The sequence below is a fragment of the Sciurus vulgaris genome (assembly GCF_902686455.1).
Source record: "Sciurus vulgaris genome assembly, chromosome: 4".
NCBI classification, from domain to species: domain Eukaryota; kingdom Metazoa; phylum Chordata; class Mammalia; order Rodentia; family Sciuridae; genus Sciurus; species Sciurus vulgaris.
In genome coordinates this window covers 98,809,710-98,827,206 of record NC_136464.1, presented here as the reverse complement: position 1 = coordinate 98,827,206, position 17,497 = coordinate 98,809,710, and the positions used below count along the sequence as shown (strand labels likewise).

Genomic DNA, 17,497 nt, shown 5'->3' with positions numbered 1-17,497 from the left:
AGTCTGTGACCCACAGCAATTCATGATCTGGTTGTGCTAATTTTATAAGCAATTTAAAGGAGTCCTCTGAGGTCAAAAATCAGCAGTACAAGACCGAGTGTTTATTAAGAGATTTTAGTAAAAATTCTGCTCTTGAAATGGAGAGAAATAAAGGTGCTTTTAAGATATTGGAAACAGGTTTTAATCAATATAGTATACAAAACATTCAGGTTAGGCTGGGGTTCATGGCTCAGTGGTAGAGCGCTTGCCTAGCACGTGTGAGGCACTGGGTTTGATTCTGAGTACCACTTAAAAAGAAATGAATAAAGGTCTATAAACATCTAAAAATCTATATATTTAAAAAAATGCAGGTTTTCATTTTGTTGTAGTCATTGAAAATTGAGTTTATATTCAAAAGGATAAAGATGTTCCCCAAATCATTGTATTTTCAAACGCTGCTGAATACATAACATAATCTGCCCCGTACATTCAAATAACAGTACCCGACGTTTTAGGAAGGTGGGAAGCTGCATTTTCCCACCCTAGGAGGCGGCTCTTGGTACAGCGCAAAACGTTGTGCGCATACACGGCGCTAGCCAAAGTTCAGTTGGTGCCGAGCATGCGCAGGAGAGTCGATTAGGCGCCGGCCTTTGCGGAGGGGCGGGACTAGCTTCGGCGTCTTTCCTTCCAACTGCAGCTTGTGGCAGCGCCATTTTGAATGTGCGGCTGCCGCGGGCGTTAGTGCGGTAGGCAGGGCTGCGGGCTCCGGTACCTAGCGGTCTCCTGACTTCCCATGCTTCGTTTCCACAGATACATGTAGAGACATATACATATATCTAGGCCTGTATTCGGTATTTGAGGCGAACTCACTAAGATGATGTTAAGAGGAAATCTGAAGCAAGTACGCATTGAGAAAAACCCGGCCCGTCTTCGCGCGCTTGAATCCGCGGCCGGCGAGAACGAGCCGGTGGCCGCGGCGGCCATGGCGCTGGCGCTGGCGGGAGAGCAGGCGCCGCCTGCCCCAGCGCCCCCGGAGGACCACCCGGAGGAAGAGATGGGGTTCACCATTGACATCAAGAGTTTTCTAAAGCCGGGTGAGAAGACGTACACGCAGCGCTGCCGCCTCTTTGTCGGGAACCTGCCCACCGACATCACCGAGGAGGATTTCAAGAGGCTCTTCGAGCGCTACGGCGAGCCCAGCGAGGTCTTCATCAATCGGGACCGTGGCTTCGGCTTCATCCGCTTGGTGAGTCTCGGGCCGCCGGCCCGAGGGAACGAAAGGGCGGTCGGGGTGTCCGCGGGGCTGCGCTTGCCCAGGGACACGGTCTCTCTGGACGGTGACCGCCTCGGCGCCCTGCTCGGCGTGGTGGCCTCTGCTTCGCGCCGGTTGGGCTTCGCTGTGTAGCTGCAGGCCTGCTGCCGCGCGCTAGATGGTTACGGTCAACCTGCCTGAACGCGTAGCCTCCGGTGCCGCAGGGGTCGGGGTCATGGGGACCGACGACATTTTCGGGTGACAGTTCTTCGAGGCACAAATATGTTGTGAAGAAAATGAATTGAATGTGGACTTGGAACGGGAGGTTCGGTTTGGCCAGAATTTTCACTGGGTTTGAAGGAGCAAACGACTTGCTTCTTAAAGATTTACCCAGAACATCCCTTTGCCTTCAACAAGCCCTGCATGCATTTAACAATAAACCCCATTAATACTCACCTCAGCGAAGCCCTCTCTTTACCTGAAACCCTGCAGGTGCCTAAACTCTGTACTCGAGTAACGCTCTTAGATCTGCGGTGATGGTACAGTGCTGAATTGTTATTTGTAATATTGGTTTTTGTCCGACTTTTGGAGGTACCTGTGTTTTGGCGCCGGGAGAAAGTTGGACAATATACTACTTTATATTTGTCTTATTTGACCTGCAGTAGAACATTACGTGTCTTGCCCCCCTTGAATCTAAATTTTGAAAAGTTTCCACTAACATGGAGAAATTGTGCCTCCTTCACATTCTAAAAAGCTGTGACAGTTTACACTCAGAACAAAATATTTTTATTAGGTTTTCCTGTGTTTTGTGGTGAGTTCATCAGTTTTCAGTTATACAGCCTTGTTGTAATTCATATTTAGATACTTTTTTCTTCAAAATCTTTAGAAGGGGACATTTTTACACTTACGACTTTTTTCCTGTTATCTTTCTAGTTAGACTATCTGATGATATTCATTGCAATTTATGGAAGCTGTCTTATTGGAACTTCTGACTTTCAAAATTGATTTCTCTCCATATGTGGACAAAGTAAAACAACATGTAGAGAAAATTTAGTAATTAAATAATAATCAGTACATTTTGACCAGATTATTTATTTTTTGGACAGCAGAGAAACAGCCAGTCATTTGGTAAAATTTTTAATATATTTTTAATATAAATGCAAAAGTTTGGGGATGTAGCTCTGTAGTAGAGCACTTGCCTAGCATGCCAGAAGCCTTGAGTTCCATCCCCATCATCTCAAAATTAATAAATGAAGTACCATAAGCAACTTTTGGTAAACTTTCCAAAAGGATTTTATGTAATATTTTCATGATCCTTAGCCTCTTGTCTGCACTGTCTTATTCTGAAGTTGATATTCTGGAAAAGGAAGAATGGAGGGATTGTATTTCCCATTTTTGAAAGCCTTACACTTAAACCAATAAACATTTTGACATCGGAAAATCTTTTTGTTTCTTTTCTTTTATCTTGCAGACAATTCCTTCCTCCCTTAAGTATCAGCACTGTCCAAGTAGAACTTTCTGCAATAATGTAAATGCTGTTATGTATCTGTCCAATAGGGTAATCACTAGCCATATGTGACTGTGGAGCACTTGAATCTGGCAAGACGGGCTGGGGAGTGTAATTTGACTGGAATTGGAAGTGGAACCCAGGGGCACTTTACCACTGAGCTATATCCCTAACCTTTTTTTAAAATTTAGAGACAGGGTCTCACTAAGTTGCTGAGGGCTTCTCTATAAGTTGTTGGGGCTGGCTTTGAAGTTGTGATCCTCCTGCCTCAGCCTTAGCTGCTGGGATTACAGGTCTATCACACTGTGCCTGACTCTTAATTTAAATTTAAATAGCCATATGTGGCTAGTGTATGGGGCAACACAGTTTATTCAATGTACTTTTAATACTGTTCAATTAAAAAAAATATAGGATTATGAGGTGAGAAGGGCTGCTGCTGACTGCTCTTTTATAATATGCTCCTCCAAATAGCACACTAAATTTTTTGCATAGGATTAGTAAAGTTTTGTCAGTTGGAAATCAGGATTTAGTTTACAGAATTTGACCTTTGGATAACTTTACAGTTTAATGTGAACTCTGTTTGTAAGATGTAAATTTAAAAGGTTTGTTTCTGAACTATGGTTTTTTCTATTTAGAAAAATCATGGAATATATACTAGATCTGAGTAAACATATGGTATAGTGGCTGAGACAGGAGAATTGAAAGTTCAAAACCAGCCTCAGCAACAAAAGCGAGTTACTAAGCAATTCAGTGAGATCCTGTCTCTAAATAAAATACAAAATAGGGCTGAGGAGGTGACTCAGTGGTCAAGTGCCCTTGAGTTCAATCCCCAGTAACCACCCCCCCCCCCAAAAAAAAAATACAGGCGTAATTTTAACTGGTTTATGTTCCTTGAAATAATTTATTCAGTAACTCATCTTTAAGATGCAAATAACTTTTCTTAAACTAGTAGTTGTAATATTCCAGTCCATAGAAGAAAACATTTTTGATATGGCAGAGGGTGAGCATTGCTAGTTTGAATAGTGGGGAAACAATTTAAGTGTTTCTTACAATTTAAGTGCTTCTTAATGTGGATTATAAGCTTAATCTACATTAGAGATGAAATCAATTGTTTTGGACATATTTTATTGTAGAATTTTAGATTTTGGTTTACTGAAATTTTAGACTGGATAGATTAACTGAAAAGTTGTACATTTTAGTTAGTTTTTTTTTTTTTTTTTTTAAATTTTTGGTTGTAGATGGACACAGTGCCCTTATTTTATTCATTTATTTTTATGTGGTGCTGAAGATCCAACACAGTGTCTGACACTGAGCTACAACTCCAGCCCTAAAGTTAGTTTTTTGTTACATTTTTTGTGTGTGTGTGTGAAATGTTGGGACTTTTTATTACCTCTTATCCTAAACTCCATAGTGATGGTCTGACACATAGCCTGGTTGAAGAGGGCAGCTGAAATTAGTTTGATTTAGCTAAAACTGGTATTAGTTTGACCTGAACTCTTTTTTAGCCTCCTAAAACATTTCTCAAACAGTGGTTCCTGACCAGTGTCTTTAAATCTTTTCCTAGTCTAAGCAGAGGCTGCTTAAATTGTTTCCCCTACAATGCATGCTAGCCTTGGTGACCTTATACCTCCTCAGGCAATCTCACCTTATCCATTAGCTGAGAAATCTGTTAGGTTTGTAAATACTAGGGCTCCACCCCAGATCTACAGAATCAGGAAATTCTGGGAGCGGGCCCAACCATCCTTTTTTTTGTTTGTTTTAAATATTTTTTAGTTGTCTGTAGACCTTTATTTTATTTATTTATTTATGTATGTGTGGTACTGAGGATCGAACCCAGGTCCTCACACATTCCGGGCAAGTGCTCTGCCACTGAGCCACTATCAGCCCCCAGTCATCTTGTTTTAAATAGCCCTCTATGTTATTGCAATGCTTGTCAAGTTTAAGAAGCCAGTTTTTCTTTTCTTTTCTTTCTTTCTTTCTTTTTTTTTTTTTTTTTGGTGGCGCTGGGGATTAAACCTGTGGCCTTGTGTTTCCAAGGCAGGCTCTCTACCAACTGAGCTATATCCCCAGCCAAGAATCAATTTTTCTAGGAAACCAATTAGAGTTAAAAATCAATTGAATTTACTTTTAGTCAGTCATTAGGGACATAGCCCCCCACCTGCCTCTTTTTTTTTAGTTGTGAAATGATACATGCCTCTTATAAAATGTTAATATTAGAGATTTGTTGAATGTACTTAGTATATAATTTTAAGTCATATCACATTTCAGCGAAGTGTGTGTATGTGTGGTCTCTCTTCTTTTTTTTGTAGTACTGGGGACTGAACCCAGGGCCTTGTGAATGCTAGGCAAGCGCTATACTACAGAGTGAATCCCAAGCCCCTTTTGTAAAAAAAAATAATTAATTTTTTCATTTTATGGTTTGGTACTGGGGATTGAACCCAGGGGCACATTTCCACTAGCTATATCCCCAACCTTTTTTACTTTCACAGGATTTCATTAAGTTGATGAGGGTCTTAATAAGTTGCTGAGACTTGCCTCAAACTTTTCATCCTCCTACTTCAGCTTCTGGAGTCCCTGGGATTACAGGCATTGCCACAGTACCTGGCTCAGGAAAACTCATATATATATTTATTTTGTGTGTGTGTGTGTGTGTGTGTGTGAGAGAGAGAGAGAGAGAGAGATATTGAGGATTAAACCTAGGAGTGCTGTGCCAGTCGCTATATATCCCCAGCCAATTTTATTTGTTATTTTGAGACAGGGTGTGTCTAAATTGCCTAGATGGGACTAAAATTCAGAATCCCCTTGCTTCTGCCTTTCAGGTACCTGGCATTATATGTGTGTGCCACTGTGCGTGTTTTGTTAGTACAACATAGTTTCTCTCCAGTGTACTTTCTAAAAGATAATTTTTGTAATTTTTCTTTGATACTGGCGCTTCAACCAGGGGCATGGGGCACTTTATAAAGTACTGAATTATACCCCCAGCCCTTTTTTTTTTTGAGAGGCTCTCCCTAAATTGAGAAGACTAACCTCAAATTTGCAGTCCTCCTGCCTCAGACTCCAGGATAACTGGGATTACAGGCATGCCTTATTGTGCCTGTCATACTTTGTAATTTTTCCATAAAAATCATTATACTGTACACATTTATTGTGATTTGATTTTTTAATTTAATGTTATCTTTAATATCTTTATGTTATTAGGATTTCTATCCTTCTCTTTTTTTTTTTTTTTTATGATAACTGGGGATTGAACCAGTGCTCTACCATTGAGTGATGTCCCCAGCCCTTTTTGTTTTATTTTGGAAAGGGTCTCACCAATTGGCCCAGGCTGACCTTGAATTTAAGATCCTCCTGTCTCAGCCTCCCAACTTGCTGGAATTAACTGGTTTATACCACTGTTCTTGGTGGTGTTTAATCACTTTCTATTGATTAACTTGAGGTCTATTTCTGGTTTGCACCAGTGGATTTCCTTCTATTTGTTAACTTAGAACTCCTGCAGTGGGGAATTTTAAGCACCTAGTAAATAGAAGTTTATGTTCTTGAAAGAGTCCTAAAATCGAAATCATTGGATCCTAGTTTGGGCAGTCTTGGAGTAGTCATTTAGAATGTTGTGGAAATCATTTGCAATTTTGTGATTCCTTATATTCCATCAAGACACTATAGTTTTAAAAAGCAGTTGTGCTGTCTCTACCATGGGGGTGGTACTATCTCCCACCCCCATGTCCTGACAATGATCTGCTTTCTGTTTTTACATATTTCTTTTCTGAGAATGTCTGGAATCTTGGTTCAGTCTTCTTTCAGTTAGCATCATGTGTTTGGTACTTAGCAATGTTATATTTTTGTTCTTTTTTTTTGCGGGGAGGGGTTTGATTTGGTACCAGAAATTTAACCCATGGGCGCTTAACCACTGAACCACATCCGTGGCCCTTCTTATATTTTATTTTGAGACAGGGTCTCATAAGTTGCTTAGGGACTTGCTAAGTTGCTGTAGCTGACAATGAACTAGTGATCCTCTGGTCTCAGCTTCCCAAGTCGCTGGGATTATAAGCATGCACCACCACACCTGGTAGCAATGTTGTAGTTCATATTAGTATTTCATTTTTATTTATTGTTGCATAATGAACCAATGAATGAAGGTATCACAGTCTGTCATGCTGTTGCAAGTTTATTTGAATTGTTTCTGGGTTTTAGTAATTATGAATAAAGCCGCTATAAAAATTATGTAGATTTTTTTAATGAACATATTTGTTTCCCTTCAATAAATGGTGGTGAATGAGCTATTTCAGGTTATGTGGTATGTGTATTTTAAAATTCATATTGAAACTTTACTAAGGTAGCTATCCAGTTTTTTCTTTTTTTGGTACTGGGGATTGAACTGAGGGGCACTTAACCACTGAGCCACATCCCCAGGCTTTTTTTTTTTTTTTTAATTGTAATTAACTTGTTTATATTAAAGTTTTCTATTTTTTTTTAAGTTGTTGGTTGACTTATTTTATTAATATGTGGTGCTGAGAATCGAACCCAGTGCCTCACACATGCTAGGAAAGCGCTCCACCACTAAGCCCCAGCCCCTTATTTTTTAAGTAAATTTTTTATTTGTTTAATTTGTTCTAATTAGTTATACATGACAGTAGAATGCATTTAGACACATTGTACACAGATGTAGCACAACTTCTTTCTCTGACTGAACATGGCGCAGAGTCACACCTGTAGTGTAATCATACATGTATTATTTTTTATTTTGGGGGCAGGGTCTTACTACGTTGCTAAGAGCTTTGCTAAATTAGTGAGGCTGGCCTCAAACTTCAGATCCTCCTGCCTCAGCCTCCTGAGCCACTGAGATTCCAGGCATTCACCACCATACATGGCAGCTGCTATGCAGTTTTGTATTGCCATCAGCAGTACATGAAATTACTGATTGTTCACCATATTCCTCAACAATTGGTGTTGTCTTGTGCAAAATTTGTCACGTTAAATAAGTGTATTGTGATATCTCATTGTGGCTTAAATTTGTATTCCTCCTAGGCTGATAATGTTGAACATCTTTTTGTTTATTAACCCTACTCGTTCTCCTTGGTGAAGTGAATGTTCATGTCTTTTACTCATTTATCAATTAATTGTTTTCTTATTACTGTGTTTAAAAACCATTTTTACATTGTGGATACAATTTCTTTTTCAGATAAATGTTTTGCAAATATTTTCTTCCCATTTAAAAACAAAGGAACCTATAGTTTAGCTTTTGTGCAAACTGATAAAGGGGCATCAGGTGGAAAGCAGAATTATGGTAGAGTTTTGGAAATTGTTGAACTCTGTGTAGGTTCAAATAAGCACCTTGAGTGTGATCTTGGGCAAGTTACTTAACCTCTGTAGGTCTGTTTCTGTATGTAAAATGGCTTCAGAAACAATATCTACTTTATAAGTTTGTTGAGGATAATGAAAGACAACGTACACTTATGCACACACACATGCATGCCAGTGCACACAAGACAGACACAGACTGACTTACTGACTGACTGACACTGAGGGTGCGGTGCTGGTGATCAAATCCAAGGCCTCAACTGGCCAGGCAAGTGCTTTATCCGTAAGCTATACCCCTGGTTGTGTGTGTGTATGTATGTGTTGTGTATATTTTTTTTTTTTAAATAAGAGATAAGGACTGGCCTAAAGTTATACCTTATTTTTCTGAGTCATGAAATCTTTGTTCTCATTTCAAGAACTTAATTTTAATTGATTTTTATAGATACTTGATTTTTACAGGCAGGTAATTGATTTTTGTAGTATACATTTTTACAGGCAGGTAATTGATTTTTGTAGTATACATTTAGGTTCTCAAACAAGATGGTTTTGCTTCCCAAGGATATTTGACAATATTTGAAGACATTTTTGGTTGTCACAACTAGGGGGAGTGGTTCTACTGGCACGTGGTGAGTAGAGGTCAGGAATGCAGCTAAACAGCCTACAGGCACAATACAAACCCTTATAATAAGAATTATTCAGATCATAATATTAATGTTGAGGCTGAGAAAACTGTTTTAGAACCATTTAAAACATGGGAAGTATAAACTTTGAGTTTTTCTTGTTGCTAGGGTTTAAATCCAGGGCCTCATTCTTACTAAGCACGCATTCTACCACCAAGTTACACGTTCCTAGACCTTTAAAAAAAAATCCCCCCTCCTTCCCCCAGTGCTGGGGATTGAACCTAGACTCTAGTGCTTTCAGGGCAAGCACTCTTATTACTGAGCTACATCCTCAGCCCCAAAAGATAAAAATTTTAAATCTACTGATAGTTAAATTTTGACTTGTGTACATCTATTTAATTCTGCTATTAAAGTATAGAACATGGCCAAGTGCAATGGCACACACCTGTAATCCCACTGACTTGGGAGGCTGAGGCAAGAAGATCACTCATTCGAGGCCAGCCTCAGCATCTTAGTGAGACCTTTTCTCTAAATAAGAAAATATAAAAAGGACTGGGGGGTGTGGCTCTGTAGTTAAGCACCTGTGGGTTCAATATCTGGTACCACTAGGAAAAAAAGAAAAGTCTTATGAGTATTTTATATAAAGACAGTAACTTTTGACTTTTGTGATTATTTTAAAGATTGAGTAAAAGCTCTCCTTTACATTTTTCATAAGGTAGTATATTTATGTTCTTTTTTAAAAATTTTTTTTTGTAGTTGTAGATGGACAGAATGCCTTTATTTCATTTATTTTTATGTGGTGCTAAGGATCTAACCCAGTGCCTCACATGTGCTAGGCAAGCACTCTGCCACTGAGCTACAGCCCCAGTTCTGTACTCTTATATAAGCATACAGAGCCTGTTTGCAGTACTTCTTGTAGAGACCCTACAGCAAAATGAATGAAAAAAAAAAAAACTTTATGAAATTTACCAGTTATCTATTAAGTACCTGTATTGTACACCTATTTATTTATATATGGCACTGGAGATCCAACCCAGGGCCTCACTAATATTAGGCAAGCGTTCTATCACTGAATTACACCCATACCCTATTCTGCACCAATTTTGAATTCTCCAAGTGGAAGGAAGTTATGTTGTTTTCAGTAATGAGCATTTTTTGTAGTTTGAAAGTACTTAGCGTACTTGTTTATACAATAGAACTATTAGAGCCCATGAATATGTGTTTGCTTCTTTCCATGTGGTAGTGAAAGTGTGTAGCTGATGCAGGAGGAGTAGTTAATAAGACCTAATAGTAATTTTTACAGATAATATAAAAAGAAGTAAAAAGGAAAAGGATTTGTTTGGCAGAGGAGGAGTGGGAGATTTTGAGGTAACAATTTCAAACACATTGAGGGTGTGGGCTGGGTTTGGTTCACTGGTAGAGCACTTGACTAGCACTTGACTAGCATATGTGTGGCACTGAGTTCCATTCTTAGCACCACATATAAGTAAATAAATAGAATAAATGTCATCATCAACTAAAAAAAAATTTAAAATCATTGAGGGCATAGAGAATTATTATTTATCAGTGATAGTTTATAGTAACTGGCACTTGGTCTCAAAAAGTAATCATGTTTATTTTAATATATGTGGGAGATATTTAAAAGATCCTTCTTTGATTTACAACTGTTCATTTATTTATGAGCAATTAATCTATATAATGATGTTTTGGGCGGGGGGCTGGGTTACTGAGGATTGAACCCAGGGTCACTTTATCATAGCCACATCCCCAGCCCTTTTTATTTTTTATTTTAAGACAAGGTCTCACTAGGTTGCTTAGGGCCTGGCTAAGTTGCTGAGACTGGCCTTGAACTTGTGATCCTCCTACTTCAACCTCATCCTGCCTCACTCTGGAGCTGCTAGGATTACAGGCATGCACCTTTGTGCCTGGCGATATAATGACCTTTAACAGGACAGTGGGTTGGATTTTTTACTCAATGTGCACAGTGATCTTTGAATAACCAGTAAAAAGCACATGATACCAAAGTAAAAAGAGAAACACAGTAACCCTATCAGCCATTTCCTAAAATTACCTGGTTTTCCTTAGAAGCAAGCCACTATTTTAAAAAAAAAATTGTTACTATTGTCTTTAAAAAATGATTTTTCCTCTTAAAAAGGAATCCAGAACACTGGCTGAAATTGCAAAAGCAGAGCTGGATGGCACCATTTTGAAGAGCAGACCTCTCCGAATTCGTTTTGCTACACATGGAGCAGCTCTAACAGTCAAGAACCTTTCTCCAGTTGTTTCCAATGAGCTTCTAGAACAAGCATTTTCCCAGTTTGGTCCAGTAGAGAAAGCCGTTGTGGTTGTGGATGATCGTGGTAGAGCTACAGGAAAAGGTTTTGTAGAATTTGCAGCAAAACCTCCTGCACGAAAGGCTCTGGAAAGATGTGGTGATGGGGCGTTCTTGCTAACAACGTAAGTTTTGAATATCTCGTCCTTCCTTTGTCCAGTTACATATGGGCTTCTCTCTGGTCTGGAATTCTGTCTTCCCTTGCAATTCATATTGTCTTGGCATATGGTAAGTAGGTATTGAATGAATACTTGATGAATGTGAAAAAGAATTTGTATGTACTCTCACCAGGAGTTAGGAGTCATTGATATAATCCTTTAGTAAATTTTAGCTTTATTGAGGTATAATTTACATACATTAAAATGCACCCTGTTTTAAATGTAGAGCTAAATGTGTTTTAACAAATTTTTGTGCTCATGTAACCACCACTACAATCAAGATATGGAACATTTCCATTGTCTCCCAAAAGTTGCATTGTGCCCTTTTATACTTACTCCCTACTACTTACCCCTGCCCTAGCCAGATATTAATCTTTCTGTTTCTGTAGATAAGTTTTTATTAATAGAAATCATGTTTTGTGTATTCTTTTGTCTGATTTCTCTTGCTTAGCATAATGTTTGAGATATCATTCTTATCATTGTGTGTATAGTATTTTATAGTATTATGTTCTGTTTCATGGCCATATTTAGTTGTCCAGTGACTTATGGGTTGGTGTTTGGTAACCACTGGCTATTGTGAATAAAGCCACTTTGAATATTTTCCAAGTCTTATTGTGGGCATTAAGCTTTCGTGTGGCTTATGTAAATACTTACGGGTAAGTTGCTATATGTTCGTTTTCCTTAAAAAAAAAAAAGTTAAATTAACTGGGTGTGGTGGTGCACGCCTGTAATCCCAGCAGCTTGGGATACTGAGGCAAGAAGATCACAAGTTCAAAGCCAGCCTCAGAATTTAGCTGGGCCCTAAGTAACTTAGTGAGACCCTATCTCCAGAATAAAAAAAGGGCTGGGGATATAGTTCACGGATTAAGCACCCCTGAGTTCATTTCCTTGGTACCCCTCAAAAAACAGAAACTGACAAACTGTTTTCCAAAGTGTTGAATTTCCAGCAGTCAAAAATGAGAGGCTTTTGGTGTTTTTAGTCTTTTTTTTTTTTTTTTTTGGCACTAGGGATTGAAGGTACAAGGGAAGGGTTCTTTACCACTGAACTTCATCCCTAGCCCTTCTTCAAGGTTTTGAATTTTGAGACAGGGTCTCACTAAATTGCTGAGGGTCTTCTTGCCATCCTATCTCCTCCTGACTTGCTGGGCATTTTTAATCTTTCAGATAGTCTAGGAAATATAGTGGTATCTCATTGTGTTTAAAATTTTATTTTCTTAATGGCTAGTGGTGGGCATCTTTATTATAAGCTTTTTGGTCAGTTACATCTCCATGAAGTGTCTGAAATTTTTTTTGACTATTTTCTAATTGAGTGTTTTGTCTTTTTACTGAATTATCTATTTTCCAGATTCATGTCTATATTATGAATATTTCTCTTCGTTGCTTGCCCTTTTTTTTTTTTTTTTTTTTTTTTGCAGTATTGGAGATTGAACCTAGACTTTCACGTATCATAGGCAAGTGCTCTACCACTGAGCTTCACACCTGAGCCCTGTGGCTTGCTTTTTAATTTCCTTAATGGTGATTTCCAAAGAGCAGAAGTTTTTGTATTTTTTAAAGTCCAATTGAAAAGATTATGATTTCATTTCTCTTGACTTTGCATTTTGTCAAAATTTGAAATCTGGGGGAAGAAAAGGTCTGGGATATTGCTCAAGGGTGGATTGCTTGCCTGACATGCCTGCGGCCCTGGGTTCAATTACCCAGCATCATCAGAAAGAATCTGTTTTCCTTTCTGTTTTATTTATCAGTGTATCTGCTCCAAAGCTACTTAATTACCTAATTTATCCTAAGCTTTGAGAAATCAGATAGTGTAAATCATTCAACTTTTGTTTGTTGTGGAACTGGGGATTGAACCCTAGGCATACTAGGGCTACTAGGCATACTCTAGACATATCCTAGGCTACTCAGCCCTTTTTACTATTTTAAGACAGGGTCTCTACGTTTCCCAGACTTCCTTGGAGCTTGTGATTCTCCTGCCTCCACCATCTGAGTAGCTGGGATTACGGACGGCAGGCCATCTTGCCTAACCAACTTTGTTCTTTTTTCGAAACTGTTCTATTACAGATTCTTTCTTTTATAATTTAACTTTTTTTTTTTTTGTGGTACTGGGGATTGTCTCCCAAGAACTCTTTATCACTGAGCTATATCCCCAGCCTTTGTTGTTTTTTATTTTGAGTCAGGGTCTCACTAAATTTTTTAGGGCCTCTCTGAATTGCTGAGGCTGTCCTTGAATTTGGCATTCTCCTGCTTCAGAGCTTCCTGTACCACTGGGATTGTAGATGTGCTCTTCCACACCTGAGACATTTTTATATTTCTTGATCATGTGGTGCTGTCAGCCATTGGTTGTGAAATATTCATGTATTTTAGGGTATGGAGAATTAAATTTAATGTTTCCTTGGCCTTCAGAGGTTGGTGATTTGTAAAATATTTTTCACTTTGTTTTTTACCTTTCAGCATTCATGCTAAAATTAAAATTTATACTACATCTGTTGCTTTACAACACGGCCAGCTTGTTCTGGTATCCGACTTTGATCTTCCTCTTTTTTGCTCAGAGTACTTTTTTTCCCTTACTGTCAGAAGTCTCATTCCCCGCCCGCCTTTTTTTTTTGTGCTCGGGATCAAACCCAGGGGTGCTTAACCAATGAGCCACATCCCTACTCTTTTTTTATATTATATTTAGGGATGGTCTCACTAAGTTGCTGGCTGTCTCACTAAGTTACAAAGACTGACCTTGAATTTGGGATTCTCCTGTCTCAGCCTCCCAAATTGCTGGGATTACAGGAAAGTGTCACCATGGTAGATTAATTTTATCTTTAAGTAGCCATCCTCTGTACCATCACTTATGATTCACTCCCCGTTTTAGTTCTCTTCATAGTGCCTTCTCTTTCTCTGCAAATACAGTGTAACCTTCATGAAAGCAGGGGTTTGTTTTGCTGGAATTCTGTAATCCCAGCACCTGTAATTGTTTCATTTTATTTTGCATTGCTGGGGACAACACCTATACTCTAATGATACCTCCTCACATAGTAGGCTTGTGGTAATTATTTCATGAATGAATGAAGGAATGTATAAGGCATTTCTTGCAATGGGCAAAGCATGTGATTAGTATTATTTTGTATTGCAAGCTTTGATTAATTGGTGTTTTTTAAAATCATAGCCACATTGGTAAATATTTAACAAGTTCTCATAGGTAACTTTTAGATACTTTGAAGAACAGTTTTGAGGGAATGGGCAATGTTGAACATTTTTATTATCTGAAAGATATTTCATAATCATGTTCTCTTGGATTTTTGCTGTAACAGTTTATTATTGGTCATCTTTTCATTTGAAAAAAATTGTTCCAGAAATGTAAAGTTATTTGCTTAAAGTTGTATAGCTGATAAGTTGTAGTAAGTTGAATTATAGCTGTAATAAAGTTAGTCTGGTATCAGGTTCCTTGCTTTTTTTATGTTGTGCTCCCAATGGAGTGGTTGATTCTGCCTACAGATTCTCCTTACTTAGAAACTTTGCGTCTCAGGGAACTTAGAATACTCTTCTCTTCTGCTATTTGCGTGGTAGTGCCAGCTAAAATATGTGGTGGAGAGAAGATCTCTTGACTACCTTGTCTAAACTGGTGTCCCTCTGTTATTCTCATTTTTCTGATTTTTGTGGTGAGGATTAAACCTAAGGCCTTGTACACAAAAGGCATGCCTCCAACCTCCCTGTTACTGTGAATGACAGCATTCTCGTTTTTTTCTTTCTAGCTCTCAAATGGAATATTATTCCTTTTTTTTTTTTTTTTTTTAATACTTTGAAGATTTTAGGGATTGTTTTGTTGAGTCTTGTATTCTAAACCCCAACCACAGTCTTGGTACATATGAGGCAATCAAATGTTTATTGACCGACAGCTGAATTAATTATAAAAGTTGTGAGTAAGTTACTCAGGAGTGATACCATAGGGGTTTACTTTCTAATATTCTCCCTCCCAGTACTGGAGATGAGACTGAGACCCAGGGCCTTTCACATGCTAGGCAAGTGTTCTACTATTGAGCTACATCCCCAACTCTGTAAATATCTTGTATGATCAAAATTTTTCTTGAGAATATCTTTAGAGTCAGTTGGCATGCTGCATACCTGTAATTCCAGCAACTTAGGACGCTGAGGCAGGAGGATCCCAAGTTTGAGGCCAGCCTGGGTAACTTTGTGAGATACTTTCTCAAAATAAAAATAAAAAGGACTGGGATATCTCTTCATGGTAGAGTGTCTGTAGGTTCAGTTCCCAGTATCAAGGGCAAAAAGAAAAGAGAAAAGTGAAAAATCTTCAAATTGCCATAAAATGTTATATAGTATACATGGTTTTGGATAAAAGCATCATAATATACTATACAAAAGTATGTATAAGTTACATTTTTATGCTGTTTTGAAATTACAAAAGGCAGAAAAATGAGAAAGGGAAAATTTAAAAACCTTCACCTATGATGATGGTGCTATGCCTGTATCTTTTATTTTATTATTATTATTATTATTTGCTATTGGAGATTTAACTCAGGGACATTATACCCCTGAGCTCTATACCCAGCCCTATCTATCTGTCCATCCATCTGTCCTTCCTCCATCCATCCGGTATAGGGATTGACCCAGGGATGCTTAACCATATTCCCAACCCTTTTTACTTTTTATTTTGAGACAGGGTCTCTATAAATCGCTGAAGCTGGCCTGGAACTTGGCAATTCTCCTGCCTCAGCCTCGTGAGTTACTGGGATTACATGCATGTGCCCAACCCTTTTTATTCTGAAATAGGTCATGCTATGTTGTCCAGACTGGCCTTGAACTTGTAATTCTCTTGCCTCAGCCTCCTGAGTAGCTGATATTACAGGCATATGTCACAATGCATAGCTGTCATTTTATTTCTGACTTGTCCTTCTAATGGTTTTAGACAAACCTAAATTAATAGAGAATTGACCAGATAAATTAAAATGCATTTACTGTGGAATGTTATGTGGTTATTTCCCAAAGGATATTACATGATAGTGGAAAATATGACACTCACAATAGTTTTTATTATTATTTTTAGATTTAGTGGTGCTGGAAGTGGAACCTAGGGCCTCAAGCAAGCCAAGCAAGTTTACTACCACTGAACTACATCCCTAGCTCAATAAGAGTATTGTGTTGTTTTATTTTGATTTTGGTACTGGAAATTGAACCCAGGGATGCTTTACCACTGAGTATATCTTTTTGTTTTTCATTTGAGACAGGGTCTTACTAAGTTGGCGAGACTGACCTTGAATTTGGGACCTTTTGCCTCAGCTTCTGTAGTCACTGGGATTATAGGCATTTACCACTACTCCCGGCTAATAGTTTTTTGTTGTTTAAGGGGAGGAATATACCATACAGACAGAAAGTGAATCGGGGCAAGGGAAATAGGGAAATGACTGCTAATTAAGTTCAGGGTTTCTTTTCTTTGTAATGAAAATCTTATGGAATTAGATTATGGGGATGTTTACATATACAATACTGACATGCTTTAAAAGAGTATATTTTGAATTTGTTTTAATTCTTTTCCTGAATTTTAATGGTGTTTGAGTAAATTTTGTAGTGTGTCTGCAAAAATTCAAACAAAGCTAAACAAATTACAACTCTGTTGATTATGATAGGGCATTTTACTATGCACAGATGCTATTTTTAACTGCTCCCCCGCCCCTTGCGTATGGGGATTAAACCCAAGATCTCATGCAGGCTCTTTTTTGCTTATTTTTTTTTAATAAATAAAACAATTTAGCGAGGAAAAAATTAAAAATGGAAATATACAAAACTAAATATATGCTGTTTTCCAAATACTAGATTAGGAAAAAGACGGGAAATAAAAGTATGAAAATGTCAGTATAAGTTATATTTGGTTAGCGTGTTTACAGGTGTAACATGGGTGGTAAGGATTCAAGAGGCTGCAACATCTATGCAATACTCTAAAGATTTATTATACTGAAAGGGCACAAGGTACAATAAGCAAAAGGGAAAAGTAGCATGGGGTATAGTCTGTTGGAAACTAGTGTAATTCATCCAAACAAGACATGTGATGTGTTATCTACCAGGGAAATTAACCTGAGCCTTGGAGTCCAGAGGAATGAGTGCATGCATATGTAGGTTGGTAGGGTCAGTCATCAAGTTTACTAGAAGTTAGGGATCCCAGAAGGAAATAATGTTAAAAGGTTTATGTTCACATAAATCACATTGTTTGTCCCAATAGTTTAGGTACTGATAAGCAACTTATCAATTAGGAGGTGAACTAGCAGTGTTAAACCTGTCTTTTAACTCATTTCTGTACATCGATGATCAACTAATAACTCTTGTATATATTTCTATTTTATAACTCATTTGAAAGGG

At 38.1% G+C, this 17,497-nt stretch overlaps 1 protein-coding gene across 3 annotated transcripts in view; it reads left to right on the top strand.

The window, feature by feature from the left end:
- The first annotated feature begins 677 nt into the window (after positions 1-677).
- PSPC1 (paraspeckle component 1) overlaps positions 678-17,497 on the top strand; it is a 100,161-nt gene continuing 83,341 nt past the window's right edge. For all 3 annotated transcript variants that reach the window (XR_013763662.1, XR_013763663.1, XM_079138859.1), the window contains exons 1-2: positions 678-1,225; positions 10,809-11,110. Coding sequence is in view for 1 of the 3 variants with exons in the window: in XM_079138859.1 (XP_078994985.1) it covers positions 854-1,225; positions 10,809-11,110 (674 nt within the window). In the remaining 2 variants the exon portion in view is untranslated. The remainder of the gene's footprint in view (positions 1,226-10,808; positions 11,111-17,497) is intronic.